This window comes from Lingula anatina, chromosome 6 (assembly GCF_051362555.1).
Source record: "Lingula anatina isolate TDL-2025a chromosome 6, LinAna3.0, whole genome shotgun sequence".
Lineage (NCBI taxonomy): Eukaryota > Metazoa > Brachiopoda > Lingulata > Lingulida > Lingulidae > Lingula > Lingula anatina.
The window spans coordinates 7,341,002-7,359,816 of NC_141772.1; the positions used below are offsets into that span (position 1 = coordinate 7,341,002).

Consider the following 18,815-nt stretch of genomic DNA (forward strand, 5'->3'; position numbering starts at 1 on the left):
CAACGAAGCACCAACACCATTACATTTATCACAATTCAATCTCACGTGTGTATCTGCACCGGTTCTATGACACTATTTACGTCATAAACAAAACCACGTGGGTTTGTTTATGACGATCGCAGAGACAGCCCACACGAATTTACGCGAGTATTTTTATAATTGTATGTAGGTTAGGAAATTATATATATCAAATATTGATTGATTTCAAAATTTGAGAAAGTGGCTTTTACATCGTAAACAAATGCACTGTCCGTCATACAAGCTGACAAGAAAGATTCACCCGATCAGGGTCCCGTTCCGCGAAACGTGTGTTTCCACGTGATGGTAATTTCTAGCAATCTGATTGGCTGTTTAAGACACACCTCTACTGTGATGTATATGATTTAGAAAATGGCGACGACGGCAGCCGGTCGTAGTTGCATGGCTGTGATATGCAATAGCAAATTTCTCCTTACTCCGCCGACCTTTCGCAGAGCCGTTTGCAATTTACGAAGAAGAAGATATAGCGCACAGGTAAGGCGAATTTTTTGGTTATTCATACTTATTTTAAGTCAAAATCTAGGGTAGTTCTACCAATCAGCTGATTGTCAATGCACTGCAATGATGTTCAACCTGAACCGTCAGAATCGACATTTGACACAAAAACTGCCTTCAAACGTTTGCGAGATAAGTGAAAATTTGCTGAAGCTGCATATTATGATTGACAACACCTTTTGTACACTGTGTCACATTTAGTAAAAACGTGGATTGTATTGAAGATGGATTTTAACTAAAATAATAATACATATTGAACTAAAAAGGAATTATGTCAAAAACAGTTCATAGTATTTTTTTCATTAAATAATGAACACATCAACTAAACAATTGAGAAAGTAATTTTTAAGACCAGTATGTTTTAGCATATTGGTGTTAGTGTGCCACATGTGTAACTGTCATAAGTTATGTATTTTTCCGATACAATTACAATAGGAGGCATTTGTTGATATGATAAATGGCATATTGATATATAAACAAATTTTGACATATAAATTTGTCCCAAACATTGCATGTCATTAAGATATTTATATACATTGCACTTGTTATAAACATATCTACTAAGATTATTAATAACTAGGCAAATTAAAACTGTAATGTTAAAACGTAATCACTGGTGCAGATCCAGTTAATTGCTTTCATTTTGGAAAGAGTTTTCCTCCCCTCCTCCCTTTCATTGGTCTGCTGATTCAGTCAAAACATGGGCAGACATTAGTTGCTATAATATGCAAACAACAGAAATTAAATGGCAATTTTTTACTTTTCAAGTTCAAAACACAAGGCATAATTTAACTTTTAAAATGGCTTATAAATAGCTCCAACCCCCAGATGCTTCTTTAGTAGCCTTTTGTTAGGGTGTATTGCCATACCTTTGAATCACGTAGGCCTTTTTATTACCACACACGTTACATTAATTACCTAAGATAAATGCTGTGTAGATAAATAGCCTACTCTTAAAATGTAGAGACAGAGCAGCCCCTGGTTTTTATTAAGGCAGCTATCTCCGACTTGTGCCCAGAATTGCTTGCATCTCTATAGATGTATTTTTCCTAATTCAAAGTTATTGTTTTTTGTCATAACAGTCTGTTTACAAACAGACACATAGTTAACTATTAAATTAAGGTACCAAATAATTTGAGCTTGGATGAATGAGACTTATCTTGATAATGTCAATGGTAAACAAATGTTTGGCTGAGAATGTTGGATCCTTTCATTTCCAACTGGTTATAACTCAATGCATGAACAGTTAATGCTGTCAGATTAAAATATGCCTTCCTACATATAGAATTATAGGTGTACTGGTATATTATATACAACATTTTAATTGACATTCACTGTCCAACTGGATTATAGTAATAAGTGTATATATTCAGGCGATGTTGGGAATATCATAATAAATACATTTATCACAGTGAATGAAATTGAACTTATTTTATGCTCCTCCTATGGATCAATATCATTGCTACAAAAGGGAATATGAAGTCTGTCTCGTTATATGAGCATGGCATCACTGAGTTTACATCAATTTATTAAACTATATTGATTTTGATCAGTGGGCTTGATATACTAGATATCAGCAGGAATTAAGACCATAGATTTATATATATTACTCTGTTTTTTTTTTTGTTTGTTTGTTTGTTTGTTTAAAATATATATGTTAATTTATGCCTAGAAATTTAAGGTAGGATATATTTTTGTATGCATGGATGTTGATGATTTTTGTGTCAGATGTGGCCATAAATTTGCCATCAGGCTTATGGGTCTGTTCACTACAGGATTAAGTTAAACCACAAATCAACTGAACTGCATTATTTTCTGACATCATAGAACAGATTCTGTTGGCATCCCCACCTCACTTCTGGAACTTGAATGTTAATTATCTTAAACTATCTTTTTGACTCTCTTTTTTATATACAGAACTGTAAGAGTCTGTTATATATTTTGTTTAAAATAAAATATTGTCTGTCCACATGTTTGTCTCATTACTTTCTCTCGGTAATTTTTTTTAGATTTCAGAAATAAAGAATACAAATAATAAACTCCAATACTGCTCTTGCTCTCTCATACACACATCCAGGAGGTGAATTCTCTCAGGTAGCAGCTCTCTGTGTACTGGTCAATGCCCTCGCAATGTGACCACTGGAGTTCAATAATTCATTGAATGTCACAATGGTCTTTTTCTGTTTTGTTTTTGTGTGTGTGTGTGGTTGGGCAAGGGGAGGTAGAGAGAGAGAGAGAGGAGGGGCATATTGCATTTTAAGTGCAAATGGGTTTGTTCAAAGTTTATTCCTTAAACAGGAATTTGCATTTTTTTTTAATTCTGAATTAGAAATGGGAAATGTTGACAAATATAACACCTGAGGCCTAAGCATAATGTAAATTTGCCTGCATTATTTATACCAAACCCACTGAACTCAATCCATGAACAATGCCTTGTTGTAAGCTTAGCTGTATTCATGTCCCCAGTTTATATAATACAGTATATATCAGTACCTGTAAAGTTGTTTACGACTGGTCAAGCAGGGTCAAGGTTTTACCCGAATAGACTACAAAGTGACAAATATCTCCAGGGCTTTGCATAGTTGTACACGGCTGCTCAGGTGCCTGAGTACTTATTGGCTGAATGCGATTCCAAACAATAACTCGGGTCTAGGTGTGAGAGAAATCTTTTATTTGGCACGCTTCCTTTCTTTGGCATTTTATACTACCCTGGACAGAGTTTGATTATACTCCACCTTCGTTGGTAGTATACTGTACTTGTAAAGCTCAGTTCAGGTACTCATAGTTTTAATGTAAACAATGCAGATGGCTGCTCAATGCAGTTTTTCCAAGAAGGGGAAGTGAAGTAAAGTTAAAAAGGGAAAGTACTTTCACTTCTGGGATTCAATTAATAAATCACAGTGGGGCAGAATGACATTGTATTTTTACGCAATTTTCTCTTATGCCAAATTAGCAAAACTTAAAAAAAAAGAGAAAAAAAGTTTATATATTAGAGTGTACTGGGCAAATAAGTAAGACTGTCACCCAAGTTAATTTAAACTTATTCAACCACTGACATATTGCCCAACAATGACAATAAAATATTTCTTTCTTTAGCTAACTTTTAGATAAAATTTTCATCTGATTGCTCTGTTGATTAATTTATTAGGTCTGAGACAGGACTTCAATTTGTAATGCATTTTATCAGAAATTTCTAATGCCAACCTTTGATATGGTCATCGGTCAATCATGTTTATAATTAAACTTAACCTGGTCTCGTGTTTTAACTTAAAATTTCAATTTTCATTTGAATGTTTCATGTCTGAAATAATCCTATTAGCAACAATGATAAATGACTGAAAACAAACCACGAACAAATCAGGACTTTATATTGTATAATGCCAGACATGTTCAAGGTGTGTGACAGTGGAGTGATCTGACGCTGATTGCAAGCTGTTCTTGGTCTGTGGTTGGATGAGGTCATTTCTGTACAGTCACCGGAGAAGGGTTATTAGAGTCTGGGGAATATTAAGATACAGCATTTATTTGGTTTTTACGACCCACACTTATGAAGCTTATTTTGTGAGATGTAGTCAGGTATGTTTAATGTTTTTCTCAGTGGATTTTCGAGTTTTAGTATTAAGACTAGAAGTAATGAAAAGTGCCAATATGTCCCTCCCCACCCCTCTTTCTGTGAGTCCTGGTAACCATTGGTGTTTAGGCTTTAGGCTGACTTCATTCATAAGACGGCTGATGCAACCAAAATTCCACACTCAAGCAGCAAGCTGTCACTGTACATAAGGGAGCAGCATGAAGCTGCAAGTCTCTCGTAAGCCTGTTGGAAATAGTTCACATGGAATTTTAGAAAATATTTCTATGCCAGGGATTGAAGGTATACCTGGAAAGTTAAAAGGCACAATAGACTGTATTGAAGATAAGCAAGTAATCTTAGTTGGGAAAGAGGGGAGAATTGGAACAAGAGAAAGGAACTTGTCAAGTGTATTATTGAGGCTTTTTTCTGTTGACGGTTGATAGCCATCATGGTACTGAGGTTTCTTTCAACACACTTCCAACAGGTAAGTTTGACCTACTAGGCAATAAATAACAATATAACCCACCCTGATTTGTGCTGAAAAATTTATGCTACCCATAGTATCAGTGTATGCCCAAATTGTTATGTAATATTTAAAAAGATGTGACTCGGTTGTTATAGATGCCTTGTGCATATATGCCCATACAAATTCCCAATTGTCTTTATAAATTTACTTACTGTAAGTACACATGTCAATGAATCAAGGATGCATGCAGGAAGAACAAAATGAACCCTCTGTTAAATCTTGGTATGCGAACAGGGTTTGTTGAGTACATTTGTTTGTACACATGCATGCATACTGCACGCAACAAATATGTGCATCTGTGCATGGAACAGTTGGCTTTTTTGAAAGAAAAATCAATATTGATTTTGCCAAATATGTTGAACCTAATTGGTTTGAAAACCAGCCAGTTTTGTGTCTTGACTGAAGTGAGGTGGAGGAGGAATTAAGGCATATATACCATTGTGACAAGTAGTATATCTTCATTAGCCTGCAGTTTGTTGACTATAGTGCACCAAAGCGATATATAGCACTGCTCTGCCAGTAGCCAAGTTGACTTTATCCAGATCTTAGATACGTGTGGCAGTTAATATATGGTTAGAATAAGCACATGGATACCAACTGAGATCTGATCTCATTGACCTTATTTATATGTCCAGTACTAGTAAATATAGAGAAGGTCATTCATGTCGTGACAACCTGGCCTGCTTCTTGAATCTTCAACCATACTATTGATGTTTGTTAATAATAATAATATAATAATAATATATTTATTTCAAGTCTAAAATCCATAAAATGTTCAATAGACTGTACAACATAAAATACAAAGAAGTTTATAGATAAAAATGGTTAAGATATATTTTATATAAATAAGAGCTAAACTAACTTAATTAATTGTAATAAACAGTAATTAAAAGTAAAAAAAAAATCCAAGGTTTCTTTAAAATTATAAAATTTAAGATTCATGAATAAAATGTCTTAAAAATATGAGTTTTTAATTCCTTTTTAAAAGATTCTTGTGATTCTATTTGTCTAATAAAAATTGGCAACTTATTCCACTCTACTGGTGCAGCTACACAAAATGATATGTCACCATATGATTTTAACCTTGATTTTGGAACTTTCAGTAAAAGTTTGTCACCAGACCTCAGGGATCTTTGAGGGCTATAATGTTTGACTAAGTCAGTTATATATGGTGGAGCTAGATTATAAAAAGCAGCATGTGTAAAAACTAAAACCTTAAATAAAATTCTGGCCCTAACTGGTAACCAGTGCAGATGCTTTAAAATTGGAGTGATATGGCAATCCCTAGGCTGTAGCATTAAAAGCCGTGCTGATATATTCTGGATGCGTTGTAATCTTTTGATCTTATCATCTGGACATCCATATAATATAGAATTGCAATAGTCTAGCCTGGAAGTTACCAATGAGTATATAACAGTAGCAGCAGCAGATTGATTCAGATGTTTCCTTATGGTACCAATATTCCGAATGTTGAATAAACAAGACCTTGTGATGTTGGAGATCTGTTTGTCCATTGAAAGTGTAGAATCAAAGTATACTCCTAATTTTTTTACATGGGGGGAGGAAAATGCCATACTAGCTCCAATTTTAAGTTGCAAGTTATGAGCAAGGCCCTTGTTGTGGGGTTGAGTAATGACTAAAAATTATGTTTTTCCATCATTTATCTTCAATTTGTTTGAAATGAGCCAACCTCTGAGGTCTGATATGCAATCAACAATTGTGTTCACAGACATGCTGGATCATGGATGTTACAAGATGTGTACAACTGGGTATCATCGGCATAAAAGTGGTAACCTATCTTATGATAACGCAGAATTGCTCCAAGGGGTAAGGTGTAAACACAAAACTTAAGCGGGCCAAGCACGCTCCCCTGAGGAACACCAAATAAAAGCTGTGAGAGTTCAGAAAGCACACCATTTATACTAACTTGATGCATTCTCCCAACAAGATAGGATCGTAAAAGATCTAAGGCCTTATCTCTAACCCCTACACTCTGCTCTAGAAATGTCAATAAAATATTATGGTCTACTGTGTCAAACGCAGCAGACAAATCTAACAGTACCAATAACATAGCAGAATGTTTGTCAACACCACTTAACAAATCATTTTTAATTCTCAAAAGTGCAGATTCTGTGCTATGATTGAATTTGTAGGCTGACTGCATTTCCTCAACAAGATTGTTTGCTTCTGATAACTGATTAATGATAACTGTGCAACTCATTGAGCATTTATTAAGCTTAGGACTGCAATCAATAAACTTCTGCACTGATCAGATGGAGCTGTCTTAAGGCCCCTTGTGATCAGATATTTGATTTTTAGAATAATATCATACTAAGAATTTGATAACAAAATAGAGTCGCTGTATCAAGTACTGCAGTCAATTCAATTTGTCTCTTAGCAGTATGTAAACATTAGCCCATTCAAAGTATTATAGTTGAGATTGAAATTGTCAATTTATGTCATTTAACATTGCCAATATTGCTCTGCATATAAAAAAATTAGAATTTAGGATTATTGTCCTGAATTATAGCTATGCATTCACAGTCAATAGTCAATGCAGGTACATTTATGTCCTCGTTGAAGAATGCGTTGTCAGGTTCCCACCTTGAAAAACTAATAGAAATGTAGCTCTGATATTGGATTGAGAGTGCTTCAGGAATTAATTAAGCAGTTCATGTAGTTGATGTGCCTGAATAAAAGGGCTGTACATCATTTACACCAAGACTGTAATACATCATGGTTAATACTGATGTAATTTGTCAGGACAGTCACAATTACCTGTAGGAAGTTAGCTTAATTTGAAAAAAAAAAAAACCAAGGTTGCAGGGATAGACCTATTGGGTTATTTGAATTATGCAGTTTGGGGGACCCACAATTATTATTTTTTTTTTTTGCAGTCATCACGGTGTCACAGAGCATTATGCTGCATTATGCTGGTTGAATCTTAAAGTTGACTTCTTCTTTATTCACTGTGCTAAAGATAAATGGTAGGTTACAGTTCATAATAGTCAGCAGCATGATGGATTGTTCACATTTTCCCTGTATCTTTTCAAAAGATGCCCTTGTCTGAGTTCCAGCAAAAGGACTGCTGGCACAAGTATCAAAAAAGTAAAGAGGCGTAGCATCTGTCCTATTAGGTGCAGATAGTTCCCTTTGTGACATAGATTTAAATAACAACGATCTTTCAGGTTTAAAATGACAAATAAGTATGAGATATTGAGTGGCAACCAAATCTACTGAGAAGGCAAAATATAAGAGTTATTCTCTTTGTGATTTAGACAAAATTTATAAATGAAAAGGGAGCCTTTTGACAATTCACTAACTTAAAGTAATACACTACACTGCACTACTAGTACTAATTTTTAATTCTGCTTTGTTGTGGAAGACCAGGTTTTGTTCTTCTTTTGGAGAATTGTAAACTTCCCTGGTAAATAAATAAAACATTTTACATCAATTTTCTTATTGCAGGCATTCAGGAAACCCCATGCTGCCAACTTTGGCCTCCTCTTTGACATTGATGGAGTGATAGTAAGAGGAAGAGAAGTGCTGCCGTCTTCCAAGGAGGCCATAAGTTTACTTACGGACCAAAATACGGGAAAGTTCAAAGTCCCATGTGTCTTTGTCACAAATGCTGGAAATGCGTTACGGTCGGCGAAGGCGGAACAACTGTCAAATTGGCTGGGAGTACCGGTAAGATGATTTCTTTATTAGTTTTTTGAGAGTAAGGAGATTAACAATGCAAAGAGTAAAATAGAAGAGGATAATAAAGGTGTGGATATTATCTGTTGGTTAATATTTCCAAAATTAGCATTGAATTTATGGAAGTAATTAGGTATGTAGTTTGATAATGTAATAATTTTCATGGATAAGTATATATCTGGACTTACAACAATCCTACAGTACCAGAGTATATAACTGGCATTATAACTGCCATGATTATTTAAGCTGGTTCTCCAGAGCATTGTGATGTCACACCATCTGTGATGTCACATCATCTGTGATGTCATAATTTGTATTGTCAAGGCAATATTTTTCTAGTGAAGTAGAAGATAAAGTCACTATGTGATGTAATTATTATAGTCATTGTTACCTAGATAAGATTACGATTTGTGAAGATTGTTTAAGTTTGAAAATGTTTAAACATATTTGGTATACTAAAATACTTATGGAATTACAATATTTGTCAAAAAAAATTATTACTATGATGATTATCAAGATATGTTTCCATAATGATTTACGCATTATGTTACCAGGTTACCAGGACATCATATTGTGATGTCACACTTTTCTTGTACTGTGATGTCATAATTTGTATTGCCATGAATTGTGACTCAATAATGTGTATTTCCAAGTATTGTGACATCACAATGTATATTAGTCCAGTATTGTGACATCATAGTTAAAAACAGATGAGTGTGATGTCACAATTTGTTTGACTATGTACTCTGATGTCACAATTCTTGTTTCCCTATAGTGATACAAAATATGGCATTGTCTTGATTTCCTGTCGCAGTTCTAGTAATTTTTAATAGAAGTATATATATTTGATGTTATGTCCAATTAAGATGATATTTTTATTTTCAGGTATCCCAGGACCAAGTTGTGATGTCACACAGCCCTCTAAAACTGTTCAAACAGTTCCACAACAAGACAGTTCTGGTCTCTGGACAAGGTCCAGTGCTGCAAATTGCCAAGAACTTGGGCTTTACTAAAGTAGTGACCATTGAAAACTTAAAAAGCACCTTCCCCATGCTGGACATGGTGGATCACACGAGAAGGCGGAGAGAGGTAATTATTTTGAGAAATTAGGGAAAGGAAGAGAACAGAAATGTGGTGGGCTAAATATTAGCTCTCTTTGGAATATTTTTTGTATGCTGTATGGTATATGGCTCCCCCCTCCCTTTTTCTCCCTCCCTTTTCTTCTGATTCAGAAATTTGGTGGGATCAGGTGGGAACATTGGAAAAATCCATAATGATTTTTAAATTCAGCTTAATGCAAAATGCTTAGTATATGAAAAATAGGTACCACAGGTGTTTCTGAGATTATTAATTTACAATAAAAGGGTTGCCGAGGCATAGCATTGATCTTTTTAGACTTCAGAAGACTTTCAACAGTACCAATATGAAATGCTATCAGTGCATTGCTCATGGCTTTGTATTAAAATATGACTGCCCTCTCCACATCAATACAGATTGCCGTGCAAAAATGGCTTGGCAATCTTGCCTTTTGGATGTTACATTACTTTAAGCTGTTTTCTTTTATATTTTTATACAGAAACAAACATGAATTGTAGTTATAATTGTTACAACTTGCTTAGAAGGGTCTTTACAGAAGGAACAAAAATTGTGTTCTGTTTGATAATTATGATTCAAAAATGTGTGCTTTGATTGGAAAGTTTGTTCATTTTTTGTGCATTTTTTATTATGCCCAAGTTAATTTTCTCACTGTCAAGCATGTAGTACATGGTTTTAATAAAATATGTAAATAAAGATAGTGATTTATAAAATTTCATGTTATACATCTTGCCTAACAATATATTGACATGATTCAGGAATAGAAATGCAGGTCATTGTTGAACTGAAAAAAAAAGAAAAAAAGAAAAGTGTCTGTTATTCTACCTGTATGCATATCACGTATGGGACCCTTCATGCTTGGTTAGGATTGAATGATTTAAGATAGTTTCATGCCCTCATATTTTAAAAGAAAGAAGGGTGCTTTGACAAGTATAATTATACATGTCAGTTTCTTTTCGTTGGCAGACACGTGTTGGTTAATGGAGAGTTATCAGACATTTTTAAATTTTTGTGCCTGGTAATTGGGGTGAACACTGTAGGAGTGCTTTGATGATGGTTGAAATCTTTTGCTTCTAATGATGCCATTAAAGTTTTTTTTTTTTTTTTTTTGTTATTTTTGAATTTGTCCTAGAGCTAGTATTGCAAATTTAATTTTAAAATTATTGTTGGCAGAACTTGTTATTTGTTATAGGGAAAATTGTATCCAACCAAAATATCATCAAAAAATTTACAGCAATTTCATTTATTTACTGTACTAGTACATTTATAATAAGCCAAGTGTAAATAATGAAATAAAGTAAGCAATTGGCTTTGGAACTCATATACGTTTACCAGCAGTGTTAGGATATTTTTAATTGATCCTAACCCCAAAGTACTTAGTAGCCTAAAAGATTTACATTATTTATGAAATTTGAATGTGTAATATTGCATAATATGTATTAATGTGTCAAGTGAAAAAGGGCTTGCTAGTAAGTATTTGTAAGAGTGACTTGCAATTTTTCCCTGTTCTTTTTTAGCCTGGGAAATATGAGAAGTTTTTTCCAAAAATAGAAGGTAAGAGAGACTTCACTGAAATGATAAAATCTTCATCATGTCTTGCAAAGGGATCCATTCTCAGATAATATGCACATTTAAAAAGTGAGACTTCAAGAGATTTAAAAATCCAACACAGTAAGGAATGTGTTTTAATTCAACAGTGGCGGTCTTGAACCTGGATTTTAAGTATTAAATTTAAAAAAAACAAAAAAAAAAACAAGATGTTATTATCTTCTTCAGACTACAGTCTATTCCAGAGTAAAATTCAAGTAATATATTTTTATTCTGATTACCATTTGAAAATAAAATGCATTTACTAAACTAACAGTTAGTTGAACAAGACATTACTGTGGGAGAGAGCTAGACCTAAGGGGCGTATGATAAGACTGTAGAGCAATTTTATTTAAAATAACATATTGCAGTTTGGGTAGATTTTGAGGAAAATTTAAAAGATCAATTATTGTAGTGTTATGGATTTTATTTATTTATTTATGTATTTATTTATTTATTTATTTATTGCAAAGCGTATCTCTAGTATACCACAAAATTGACAGTTTCAGCCATTTATGTAACCATGAACGCTATATAATAGCTATATAAAATATGTATGATTGAATGATGAATATACATAGTCTATGATCTGTGATTATTATGTATTATATTTCAGCTATTGTACTATTTGGAGAACCAGTAAGGTGGGAGACAAACCTCCAGCTCATACTAGACCTGCTTTTAACCAATGGCAAGCCAGACACTGCCCCAGAATATATACCTTACCCTCATATACCATTGTTAGCATGTAATATGGACCTAATGTGGATGGCCGAGGCCTGTATGCCCAGGTGAGTGAAATGTGACTTAGACCTTCTATCTGCTCGAAGAGGCGTGTCAGAGTGTCAGGCGATTAAAGATTTTTATTATTGGATCAAATGGAGCATAGATGGCCTGCCTCAGTAGTAAAATGAATTTGGGCTCCCAGATTCAAAATCCTGGCTAAACCCCTGACTTAACGAAATATATCTTTGAAAACATGAAGCTGCACCTAGACAATGACCTGCTGAACACATGTCCCATCTTAGATGATTTTACACCAGTTACAGTCTCACACATGACGTAAGATATTGTCATATCTACCACATTGTCACACCTAACGCAATTAAATGTTTGAGACAATGTCACATCAACAACAATGTCACATTTGACACAGTTGTCAGGCCTAACAACTTCCTATATCCTAGTATGCAATCATTTACTACCACCAAATTGTTTAATAATTTTTGTTGAATGCTGCTGATGTGCAGTGATAGTATGACAAAAGGTACATCAGTATTATCAAATAATTTTATGTTATGAACCAAATTGCAAACAAACTCCATATTTTAACATGTTTATTGTAATAGATGGGTTTCAGTGTCATGTTTTTATAATTTATTATATTCTGGGATTCAGGTTTGGTCATGGCTGCTTCTTGCACTGTCTAGAAGGGCTGTATCATGTAAGTATAAAGACCCCGTTGATTGCAAATACTTTGCTGATAAATTTTGAAACAGCTTTGCTTACGATTTATAAGTGGCAGACTTCATACCTAGACTACTATGACTTTACAGTTTGACAAGTTTATGGAATGTTCATCTTTGTTGTTTTAAAGTATTATTTATTTTATTAATTATTTTTATAATTTATTTATTTATGTATAAGTATTATATATCTTTTGTAGAAAATCACAGGTCGACACATCCAGTACACTGCCCTAATTGGCAAACCAAGCGAGATTACGTATCACCATGCAGAATATGTGATTAACCAGCATGCTGAGAGCCTTGGTCTGGAAACGCCACTACACCGCCTGTATGCCATTGGGTGAGTGACTGGAATTGTTTGTATGCGAAATTACCTAATCCCCCTTTACGCTGAACGATGTCCTCTCTGCTTCCTGAAGTACGACACTGTTTGAAGGTAAAAAAATTTTTAATACTTTACGTGCCGACAACTGGCCAATCACGAAGCATTCTTTCTGCATCCAAAGTGATGCTTGTGCCTCATTTCTAGGACCACAGTGATGCCAGTTTCATGGGCGCAGAAAGTGTAAAGAGGGTTTTACAGGTAATTTGACTAAGTGACATTGTGTATAAGCTTTTTATTGGCCAGTTTTTAGATGGTTTGTAATTATATGACTGTATTGTTTAGAATATAATTGTGGGTGGTTAACTTTTTATTATTATTTGTAAGTGATTTTCTGTTTGATTAATAGACAAACAATTAAATTATCATTTCAGAGATTATCATTATGCTGTCTTTATACTGACAGTACAGATCTGACTTGGATTTTGATTCATTGGTTAAAAAAATGCACCTAATAAACGTGTATACTTTTTTTTATCATTATCAGAGCATGTGTCAGTTCTTTCTGCCATTTTGTGTTTTGGTATTTTAGTGATTGCCTGAAAAATATTTAGTACCAAAATAAGTCCAATACAAATTACTGAATCTTTTCTTACACATGTAAGTTACTATACTTATTATAATTGATTAGCTAAATGAGTATGTTCAGGGTTTCAGAGTTTGTATGTTATGTGGAGGTATCTGGGATTAGATGTAGTACTGCACTGCAATGAATCTGACCTTCATTGCTTGTACGCCTCCCAAATACCTGTTTGGCAACTGAAAGGTTTTCTTATTAGCACAGGTGAATGCTGGTGTATGATAGTAAGATTCACATATTCTGATTTTAAAGTTAGTTAAGGAAAGTCTAAATTGCTTCTCTGTTTTTCTCCAAATTTATCTCTTCATAGTTCTAGTTCAAATTAGTGATTAATTACTAGAAATTTCATTCAGGAGTAAACCCAGTAATAAGTGGTTGTAGTTATTTGTATTAACTAATTTTCATAAATGTATTATATCAGTATTAATAGCTGCAGAGCTCTTATTACATACTCAGCCTATTCTGAATGTGTACAGACTCGGTCATTAACACAGCTCCACAAGATGAGCTTCAGTTCACATGCACTTGTTACATGTTCCCTTGTGGGTGTTTGAATGTGGAGCTGGTGAACCTGAAAATAAGCTTTCAAAACCAGAGCAGTAGGTATGGGAGGAACTCACTTTTACCCAATAACATCAACCATATAGATAGCTACTGTCTGAGACTGGGTGCCTGGGATTATCATTTTAACTCGGGTTAAGGCTATGAGGATAACTATGTCTCAGTTCATCAGGTGTCTGGACAGTTTCCGTCTCAGAAAGAGAGAGAGAGAGAGAAAAAAATACAAGTTTGACCTTTTAAGTCTTCCAGGTGGGATGAGCAGCTTGTGTGATTTGATCGTCAGTAATTTAAAAGCCTTTTCAAAAAGAAAATTTTTATTGCACTGATGGTGTCTTTGAAGCTTTATGGGAGATAATATATCATTACCAAATTTTGGCAAAAGTGATTTTTTTTATTATTTAAGGAATATTTGCAGTATTAGACTGGTCAAAAACTTGCCATTAGTCTCCTAAACTACTTGCAGGCATCTCTGTGTGCTATTTTTAAATAAAATTAAAATAGATATATTCTGTGTTTGATAAGTTACTTACTAATAATCAAGTATGGAGAATATTGAAAGTGAAAGCTGTAACAGTTTTAAAAGAATTTTATAAGTGGTAGATTTTTTAAATTATGATATTATCAATGATGGTATTTAATTCTTTGTTAGAGGTTCAAGACATCACTAAGCAATTAACAGAGTGATACCTACATTCATGATGAAAAATTATGCAAGCAAATGTTGAAGTTAACTCATTATTAAAACTTAACTACCAAAGCAAAGAGGCATGGTGAATTTCATTTCACTTGTAGTACTCAAAAAATCACAAGTTGACTTGTTTGTAATTTACCAAGTTGGCTAGCTGTGCTACTACCTCAACATGCAGAATGATGTGGAAATCAAGTAATTCAAAACTTCTGTTACTTTGAACTTGGAAATTAAGTTCCTGGAATTCATGTAATTCAATGCAACTGGCTATCCATGTGCTCAATTAGCATTACATGTTTGCAGGGCCAGATATGGATATCAAATTGATTATCACTATAGTGACTATAGCTAGAACTGGCATTTTCATCAGATAATACATGTTCAGTCCGATTATTAGTCCAGACATTCAGATAACTATATATGAGTAGGATTTGTTTATTAAACACTCCCTTGGTAAATTTTCAAGTTCTCATAACAAAGATAGGTGGCAGGAATTCGGAGCAATGTCGAGTATTTATACATACAGCTAGCCCAAATTACCTGGAACCTTGGCAGTGATCTTGGTAGGCTTACGTACTTGGGCAATCGCCAATATGAAGCCAGAACTAATACCTGGTAGCTGGTACTCAAGATAAATGTTTCTCTATGTTTGATTGGCTTTGTGGTTCTATAACCTTTAGCGATTCTCTCAAATATCTCTGATATGTTATTTTCATGAGGAAAGAACACTAAGTGAAGAAGTAATTATAGTTAATGGAAGTTAAATTTATTAAATTAAATATATCAGGGTAGGCAGCTATAACCTTATCTGGCAATGAATGACCTTCATCAAGATCAGTTTTTACTTACTCCAATATAAATACCATGATGATGTTTTGAGGCTGTCAGGCTAAAAGATACAGTGGAGATTATATATCCACCTCAGCTCACCTCCCTCAAAACAAGATTCCCATCTTTCAGATTTCAACCATAGAATTGCAACCCAACTTAAAATGAATTAATGATTTATTAGTTTTCAGGAAAGGTATTCTCAAAGCCAGAAAGAAGAAAAAACAACTACTAGTAATTACAAGATAACATAATATAAATATTTTCCAACATGATGTTAAAACAGATTTCTACTTTTGGATTCATTGTAGTGACAATCCAGAGACGGACATCTACGGAGCCAACCTGTACAATCGCTACCTTCGAGACAAGAGATTTCCCACCTCCAGGAAACAGAAAATGTCACAGGGAAAAGGGGGCAGCGGCATCATGCTAAGTCGAGGAAACGGGGACGGGGACCCTTTGTATGTGTTAGAGGACGACTGCGAGGTGTTAGACTGTGCCGATAGCATTGAATCCATACTGGTTCTCACGGGGGTGTACGACAAATCTCGGGACTACAAACAACAGGGGGGTGACAAGCATATATTTAACCACAATCACAGGGACTTTACTGTCGATGAGGATCTCAAGATGCCAACGTTCACAGTGAAAAATGTCTTAGAAGCTGTGAAACTCGTCTATGAAGAGGAGCAGTTTTATAGCTGATGGCAGGAGGGAGTGTAGGAAGTCTATGTGTCGTGGAAGTGTTGTAGGTTTTACAGGTTTTGGGTACAGTTACAGATACTGCTGGATTTGATATTGCAGCATAATAAATATCAGCACAAATCAGCACCTATGTTCAAAACCCACAATTTCAACTTGACATAGGATAAGCATGCACACAAAACAAACCTGCGGGTAAAGAACAACAGTCAGGGGAATGGGAATGGTCCAAATGACTGTACAGAAATCTCAAATTTCGTGGAACAAATGGAAATGTGGTACAGTTTTGCCTTGAATTTTCAGTGCCACACTGAGATCTGCTGTTTTTCTCTAAAACGGTTGCCTACTTGGCTTGTTAAAAACTGGGTACATATGGTGTCTACCTGGCCAAAGCCAAGCACCAATCTGGTTGATGTCAGCTACCTACCTGGATGATGCCTACCACCTACCTGGCTGATGTCAACTACCTAGTACCTGGCTGATGTCAGCTACCTACCTGGCTGATGTCAGCCACCTACCTGATCGATGCCAAGCACCTACCTGGTTGATGCCAGCCCTTGCTTGGCTCATGCATGGAGCCTACCTGTAGTATCAGGCACCTGAATGACTAGTGCTTGGCATCATCTTGACTTATGTTGAAGCCTACTTAGATATAGTTATGTACATCCTTTGATTGGCGCCTTCTGTACCAGTGGCAGCTCATACCACTCTGACCAAGGAAACAGACCAGATTTTTTCTTTAATTATTATTATGAGAAAAATAGGCAATTCATATGAAGAGAAAGAAAAAATCATGTGATGCCAATTTTGTCTACTCTGCCAGGATGAGTTATGTGGTTCTTTTGCACAAAATGCAGTGGTTGTAAGAAGCTTTTGGCTATCTTCAGGGCAAAAGTGAATTGTGTCATATTTATAAGAACTGTAGACCACTATGTGTGTCTTCATTGAAGTTTTGTTTTTCATGAATATATATTTTAAAAGTAACTTCATGGTAAAGAGGGTGACTTTATGATGTATACATTCTGCTTCTGCACCCAAGGCCCACCCCACCTTGTGTCACATTCTCTAAAGGTGCAAGTTTTTTTCTTCGAAAATTCTTCATTTTCTGCAGGTATAAGAAACGCACATAGAAAGAGACGATGCACACTAAAAAAGATACAACAATCTGACAATGTGTAAATTTCATTAAGATAAGGCTGTTTATATAAAATTAGACAAGTATTTGATATGATCAGATGTTAAAACACAGTTTGTTTTCTATTTATGATGTAGACATTACCATTTTCAGGTGTATGGTACTTAGATCTTTTATGGAGAGTTTGGGGAAAAAAACATGTCTTCTGACAGTAGCTTTTTGTTTCATATGCTAAGGAATTATTACATTAAAATCATGAAATTTGTAAACACATCATAACAAGAGCTTAGATTTTTACAAATAATTTTTAATTTTCAGAAATTGTTTGTATTTTGAAATGTAATTATGTTGACTAAGTTTTCTTTGATTATATTAGAACACAATGTCCATCCTTTTTTTAACTTCAAGAAAGTATCACCATGTTGCTTATTCTATATTCTATCATGTTCCTAACTACTGTTTTAAATAACTTGAATGGATTGTTTCGTCATCAGTTAATACGTCCTTGTAATTGTGTTAAACTTACTTTGTTTTTAAGGTGTTCAGGTGATCAGTGATGTATATTTTATTGCCAATATTTATCATTAACTTAAACAGATCATTTGTCTAGTTATTGGCCGATTTGTATAAAAAAAACACCTGACAAGACAAACTTATTAACGAGTTTTTAAATTGATACCGATTATGTGTGTTCATTTCTTTATTTTAGATTTTAAAGGTAAACATGTACATTTTGTACCACCAACACCTGTTGCCTGGAAAGACTTTGTAAGAACTTCATTCAAATTTATTATCAAAATCAAGAAAATGCCATTTTAGGTACTTAATTTGGCTGTTTCAGTACATTTGAATACAAATTTGATTGCAAATGTGATTCACTCATACTCCACAAAAAGCTTTCAAGAAACTGGTTAATTACATCACAACAAGTATGACATAGAGAATCTATTTTTATTTAATTCTCAACCACATTAATAGACTTAATTAATAGTATTTGATGTTTGCTTTTTATTACGTTATGTGTTTAAAATCAGTCATCCAGTTTATGTATACACTTTTAAGAATATTTTTCTCCTGATATCAAGCAAATAAAGTTCAGGCACATCCTGGAAGTTATGATCTGTTTTATCTTTTCGCTGTTTGAAGACATGTGGAACATAATGTGTAATATATAGTATGTTACTGCTTGTAAGGATTTTTGGAGATGGGTCCTCCTCTCAATATTTTGGTGACCCAAACTGCTTCCTTGTGGTCTACATGTGAAAGTAAACTGTAAACATTTACATTCTGCTTAAATATGAATCAAAGTTAAAACTTCACAACACTGAGATGGAAATTGAAAGAACCTTGTGGTGTTAATTCATTTAAATCTCTGTGTGAAAAGGACTTTAATTTGCATCAAGGAAGCTTTTTTGACTCCTCTTTTCAAATTCAGATTTTAAAAGAAAATTGTGT

General features: G+C 34.3%; 1 protein-coding gene across 2 annotated transcripts; it reads left to right on the top strand.

The window, feature by feature from the left end:
• The first annotated feature begins 326 nt into the window (after positions 1-326).
• LOC106171632 (haloacid dehalogenase-like hydrolase domain-containing 5) lies at positions 327-18,476 on the top strand. Of its 2 annotated transcripts, none has more exons than XM_013552067.3 (8): positions 327-513; positions 8,100-8,321; positions 9,216-9,419; positions 10,943-10,979; positions 11,629-11,803; positions 12,411-12,456; positions 12,679-12,821; positions 15,832-18,476. In XM_013552067.3, exons 1-8 carry the CDS (start codon positions 391-393, stop codon positions 16,226-16,228), a joined length of 1,347 nt encoding a protein of 448 aa, XP_013407521.2. In that variant the 5' UTR covers positions 327-390; the 3' UTR covers positions 16,229-18,476. The 2 variants fall into 2 exon arrangements, with proteins under 2 accessions (XP_013407521.2, XP_013407522.2); XM_013552068.3 differs by lacking the exon at positions 327-513 and adding an exon at positions 4,337-4,589.
• Positions 18,477-18,815: the final 339 nt, after the last annotated feature.